General features: G+C 34.3%; 1 protein-coding gene across 1 annotated transcript in view; it reads right to left on the bottom strand.

Moving 5' to 3' along the window:
* The window catches only part of LOC118755793, a 4,681-nt gene extending 3,810 nt beyond the window's left edge, over positions 1 to 871 (bottom strand). The window contains exon 1 of the mRNA XM_036490610.1: positions 708 to 871. Coding sequence (XP_036346503.1) covers positions 708 to 871 — 164 coding nt within the window. The remainder of the gene's footprint in view (positions 1 to 707) is intronic.
* Between the last annotated feature and the right edge of the window lie 5,314 nt (positions 872 to 6,185).

Consider the following 6,185-nt stretch of genomic DNA (forward strand, 5'->3'; position numbering starts at 1 on the left):
CTTGTTGATTCTGGCAAAGGCCCTATTGTATCAATTATCACTATTTCGAAAGGTTTGATAGGTGTTGGCGTTAAAACAAGGGTTTCTTTTGTTTTTGGTTTGGGCTTGTTTAGTAAGCATTTCTCGCAATTCTTGACAAATTTTGATATGTCGCGGGTCATATTTTTCCAAAAATATTTCGTTCGGATTTTTGCATATAATCTTTTGAGTCCGCAATGTCCTCCACTTATTGGGTCGTTATGGTATATTGTCATAAGTTGGTGTTTCTTTTCTTCGTCGGTCACAGTTTTGACTGGATCCGTCAATATAATTTCTAAGTTCTTTAAAATTTTATTTCCGCGATCTTTTAAGTTCGTAATTGTAAAATATTTGAAAAATAAATCATTTTTTGGCCATTCTAACGTCTTAATATTACAACTGTTGGCTTCGACTTCAAGCCGCGAAAGTAACTCATCGAAATTCGTTTTTTCGTTAACAATCGTAAAATTAAGTAACTCGAGTTTTTTGTGTTTTAAATGTGCACAAACTTGAAAATTTGAAATTTCATTATTTTTATCATATATTATATTTGTTTTTACCCGGGGTATTTTCTTTGAGAAATCATATGAAAATTTGTCATAAATCTGTAATTTAATTTTGTCATTGCATTCACTATCGTACTTTAATTGTGTTCTATTCGTCATTGATCTTGTTTTTACCGCTAGTACTTGTTTGGTTTGGTTTGTTTGGTTGAGTCTTTTAGTTCGCCTATTGTAATCCGTGACAATGTGTCCGCTCCTACATTCGATTTTCCTTTTATATATTCAATTGTAAAGTCGTATTCTGACAGTTCTAAGCGTATTCTAGCAAGCTTTGACGACGGGTCCTTCATGTTAAAGAGATAAACTAAGGGTCGATGGTCAGATTTCACCGTAAAGTGAGTGCCGTAAACATACGGTCGAAACTGCTTGATCGCAAAATATATAGCTAAAAGTTCAAGTTCGATTATCGGTTTATTCTGTTCTGCTTTATTGAAAGATTTTGACGCGAAACATATCGGCAAATCATTTCCGTCATTGTTTTGGCTTAATATAGCACCGCACCCCACTTTCGAGGCATCGACAGTAATAATAAATTGTTTTGTGAAGTCTGGGTATTGAAGCAACTTTGGGGAAATTAACGCTGATTTTAACGATTCAAAAGCATTGTCGCACGCACTGTCCCAAGTAAATTCAACTTTTTTCCTGCCTAATTTATTTAAAGGCGCTGCCAGAGACGCAAAATTTGGTATAAACCGCCTGTAATAATTAGCAAACGCGACGAAACGTCGAACCGCATCTTTATCAGTCGGTTTTGTGTATTTTTTAACAGCTTTTATTTTGGTGTCGTCTGGCAACAGACCTTTGGCTGAGCATTTATGGCCTAGGAACGTAACTTCCGGCCGAAGGAAATTGCATTTATTAGGGTTGAGTTTTAGGTTGAAGTTTCGACAAGTCTCAAAAACTTTTGCTAAATTTTTTATGTGATGTGCTTCACTACATCCAATAACGATTATATCGTCAACGTAAAGAAATGCCCCATTAGGCGGAATACCGGAAAAAGCAATTGTCATCATACGCGAAAATGAATTTGGTGCTACATTTAACCCAAACGGTAATACTTTCCATCTGAATGCTCCACGGTCCGTACTGAAGGAGGTAACGTCACGTGAATCAATATGTAAAGGGATTTGATGAAACCCTGAAAAAAGGTCTAAGGTTGAGAAATATTTCGCCCGTCCGAGGTTATCTAAAATGTCGTCAACTCGAGCGAGAGGGAACTTATCGGCAATCAATTTTTTGTTAACAGCGCGAAAGTCTACGCACATACGGTATGCTTTTTTACCATTAGTATCTTTTTTTGGAACGACAATTAAAGAACTATTATAATTCGAATAACTTTCTTCGATTAATTCATTTTCTAATAACTTGTTAACTTGGCGATTTATTTCTTCACGCTGGGAATATGGTAATCGGTAATTTTTAATGTAAACTGGGTTATTGTCTGTCAAACGTAGTTTTTGTTCGTAAAAGTTATTTAACGTCATTTTGTCGTCGGGAAGTGCAAATATGTCTGCGTAATCTACGCACAAGTTAAGTAATTTGCTTTCAGCGTAACTAGGAATTTGATTTTTCAAAACGTTAATCAGTTCTTTTGTCCGGTTGTCGTCGTTTCTTGTCTTATTTATAGAATAAACATTGAAATTAGAAAGTTTTTCAGTCCGGATGTTACAGTTCTTTACGTATTTTATATCGTTTGTAGTATTTATGACTTTGACGATTGGGTTGCTTGTACTAATTATACATCGTGCTGTGAATACTCCGCTATCGATTTCTTGTGATTCCACAAAAAGTGGTTCTGGTGAACTTCCTAAATTAAAAAGACGAAAAACTTCGCATCTGGGTGGAATTACGCAGGTATCGCTTTCAGTTCCGTGAAGAATCGGAATCGCGACTTTTTTGTTACCTACCCAGAAGGAAATGCAATTGCTTGCGTAGCTGATAACGCATTTATTGAATTTTAAAAAGTCTTTACCTAATATGCCGTCTGCTGGAATATTAAAGTCGTCGTTAACCACATGTAATGTATGTTTTATAAAAAAGTCAGATTTGTCGTTATTTTACCTAGAGTTGAAACGGTGTTTGAAGTGACGCCAGTAATGTTAATTATATCGTTCGTATTTATAGAAAAATGTTTATCAATGCTAGAAATTTTGAACCATTAATTCGCAATTCAATAAAATCAGAGTAATTTAGATTTAGACAGTATATGCCTTTTGTTGAAAAAGAAGTATTTAGTTGTCCATTTCTTCCGCCCTCAGTGTTCGCTCCTGAGGGGCGTGGGCGTTTAACGCGCGCACATTAGCATTACTGCGTGAATGTGGACGTCTATTACTATTATTGTTGCTGTTATTGTTTCGATTGTTGTTTGATGACCGATTCCTATTATTGTTGAAATTGTTACCGGTATGCCTTGAACCGTTATTGCTGTACCTACTGTTATCAGCGTTATTATTGTACCTATTGAAATTTGAGTTGTTTTGTCTGAAATTGTTATTGTTGTACCTATTAAAATTGTGCCCTCTGAAACTACCTCTAAAGCTATTTGGCCTATTTACTCGGAATCGAAACGCTAACACTTGGCGATCTTTCACTTGATTATTTTGTTCGACTATCATTTTTGCTACTACGTCCTTTGAATCACTGAAGGTAGTTGACGATAAAATTGATTTGACCAAATCCGACCGAGTATTGAGTCTACAAACGTTTACTGTTTGCTCGACTGCCATTTCATGAGCCTTAGACTGTGTCATACCTTCAATGATCAAAGAGCGCTCTAAAGCATCCGAAAGCTCCTCGACACGCTTAGCAAATTCCGTATAATTGTTGTTTATGACATGTAAAGATGCAATTTTCCCAGCTACAACTTTCGAGTTGTCTGGCTTTATTCTATTTCTCAACGCATCTTTTATTTGCCTAACTGAACTAACTTCTGTTTCAATTGCTTCACGTGCCTTGCCTTCGAGTTTCGATTTCAAAAATGATATAAGTCGTATTTAAGTTTTCGTCTGCAAAATCTTCAATTAAATTAATTTTGTCTATAAACGATTCAAGTGCTAGCGGATCTCCGTTGTAATTTTCCCTAATGATTGAGGCACAAAGACTAATAAACGATTTTTTCTGTTCAGGGGTAGCCATGTCTAAAAATTCTTGAAAAAATTTAGAAATATTTGGTGAACTGGTGGCTGTTGACGGCTCGTCGGATATTGTTAGCAGATCTTTAAAGGATGGAAGTGAAGTACTTCTTTTAAGACTGAATTGTACCGAAGCTTCTGACTTGGCGTCGCTAAATTCTTCTTCTGACTCAGAGTCAGCTAAGTCTGATTGGCAAATTAGCGATAAGCTATCAGGTGGAATCCTAACGCGACAATTCAGTTTATTAAAGCACTTTGCTAACTGTTCCTTGCAACGAGCTAATTTAACTTGGACTTCTTTGAGATTACAGGTATGGGCCGAACTATTACCAATAACTAGTAATAAAATATTATTGTAAGCTGTGATAAGCGAATATTTGTATTCGTTTAATTTTTTCGCATTCGAAGACAACGGTCTATTTTGTAAAATGCGTTTCGTAATCTTATCAAAATCTGCTTTATATACTTTAAATTGTTTATCGAATTCGCTCATAACCGGCTAATCTCAAAGAAGTGGAAACCCAACATGTACGAAAACAAGCTATCGTTCACCCTGTATAAAAAAATTAAAAAGAAATTGAATTATGAAAAATACTTATGTTTTTCTTCAGTAGGTCATCGGCTGAAAAATCGCATGCAACAAGGGGTTTTCATGCAGTTGGGATATCGGGGAATTTCATGCAGCACACATGCAAAGCAAAAGATTTCAAGTTGTTTGCTTAATTTTTTTTTGTATTTAAAGAAGTTTTAAATTTTGATATATATAGGGGTCGAACACATGTACATCGGTATACGGTTTTGAATCAACTTCCGATAAATTCAGCAAGTTGTATTTTAAAAAAGATAAAGCAAGTAAATAGATGTAATCGAAAAAGATCAAAAAATTGTATTGGGTCACTTAAATCTAGTAATAGTTAATAAGGTGAAAAGTAAAACTGTATTGAATCACTTAAAGCTAGTAATGTTTAATGTTGTTGAGAAGCGTCACTTATATCTAGGTGGATACTTGAAAATTTTAGATTTTATATATTTTTTAAAAAAGTTCATTTCTTTGAAAAGTTGTTGTTGGAAATATTCGTTTAATATTTAATATTTATAGGCTCTATTTGGATTAAAAATTTAAATTTCATGTAATCAAATGAACTACCTTAATGGTAAGTTGGTGTCATATACATATATGTATGTATGTATGTATGTGCATACCCACGAAACTTTTGTAATATTACTTCAACAATTTTTTTGTTAATCAAATAAATCACTTAAAGCTAGAAAAATATAGCAAGAAAAGTACATATGTGCGTAATCGCAAATTTTAATTTAGTTTTATAGATTGAACTTCAAGTCTTTTTTTTTTTGTTAATCAGATAAATCACTTAATCCTAGAAAAATAGAGTAATAGAAGCTTATACACTTCAGAACTTTTAGTTCAATTATGTCAATTCAATTTCGAGAAAAATAAAAAATGTTTGCTTTATTTTATTAATCAAATGAAGCACTTAGGCTAGCAAAATTGTAAATGTTTCGATCATAAATTCGAAAATTTTATTATTATTTTTTTTTAATCAAATGAGGCACTTGGCGCTGAAAAGGAGAAATGGAAATACATATATATATGTATGTATGTATAGGGTTCAATCAAAAATTCGCAAAATTTTTTTGTCAATCAAATAAAGCACTTAAGGCTATCAAAAAGAAAATGGAGGTACATGTACGTATATAAGTACAACCTCGTTTAAATATCAATTCAAATTCAATTTTTATGTTTTAACTAGAAATGCCAATTTGGACAAAAATCTAAAAGCTATCCACTTTATATTAAAAGGATTTATAATAAAAAAGATTCATGTATAAAAATATATATACGTATCCATATGTATGCCTAATAGTTTCACCCGTCTGCATATCTCCCTCGCTGCAGTCTGTACCATGCAAAAATCCGTTGGAAAAATCTGGCGAGTAATGTTGCTACATTTGTGGTTACTATCCCGCGCCGCAGTCTTATTTGGCTGTTACTGTATTTTTCGCTTTCGTCTCCGTTATGTTTGTATACTCCGTTAGCTGCGAGTGGCGTGGCTTGCTGTTGTTTTGCCGTTATGCATACATATGTACATATATAATGGTGGTGGCGTGGCTTGATGTTGTTAGCCGTTATACATACATATCTACGTGTATGTATGTAGATAGCGGTTGGTGGCGCGGCTGTACCCGAAAACCGTACAAAATGCTGGAACTTTCTTTAAAAATTTGCGGGTTACGTAAAAATGTGCTGTACATCTCGCACAATGCTGGAACTTTCTTAAAATGTGCTGGTTTTGTAAAAATTAGCCGTACATCTCGCAAAATGCTGGAACTTTCTTAAAAATGATGTTAATGGGTTTTTTCCACCAACCGAAGCCACCACAAGCATATTTATTGCTTTAAGCACTTTTTCATCTTTGTGCAGATCTCGTGACACCACATCTGCACGGTCGCC

The sequence above is a fragment of the Rhagoletis pomonella genome, unplaced genomic scaffold (assembly GCF_013731165.1).
Source record: "Rhagoletis pomonella isolate Grant_MI unplaced genomic scaffold, Rhpom_1.0 Rhpom_scaffold_00002, whole genome shotgun sequence".
Taxonomy (NCBI): Eukaryota; Metazoa; Arthropoda; class Insecta; order Diptera; family Tephritidae; genus Rhagoletis; species Rhagoletis pomonella.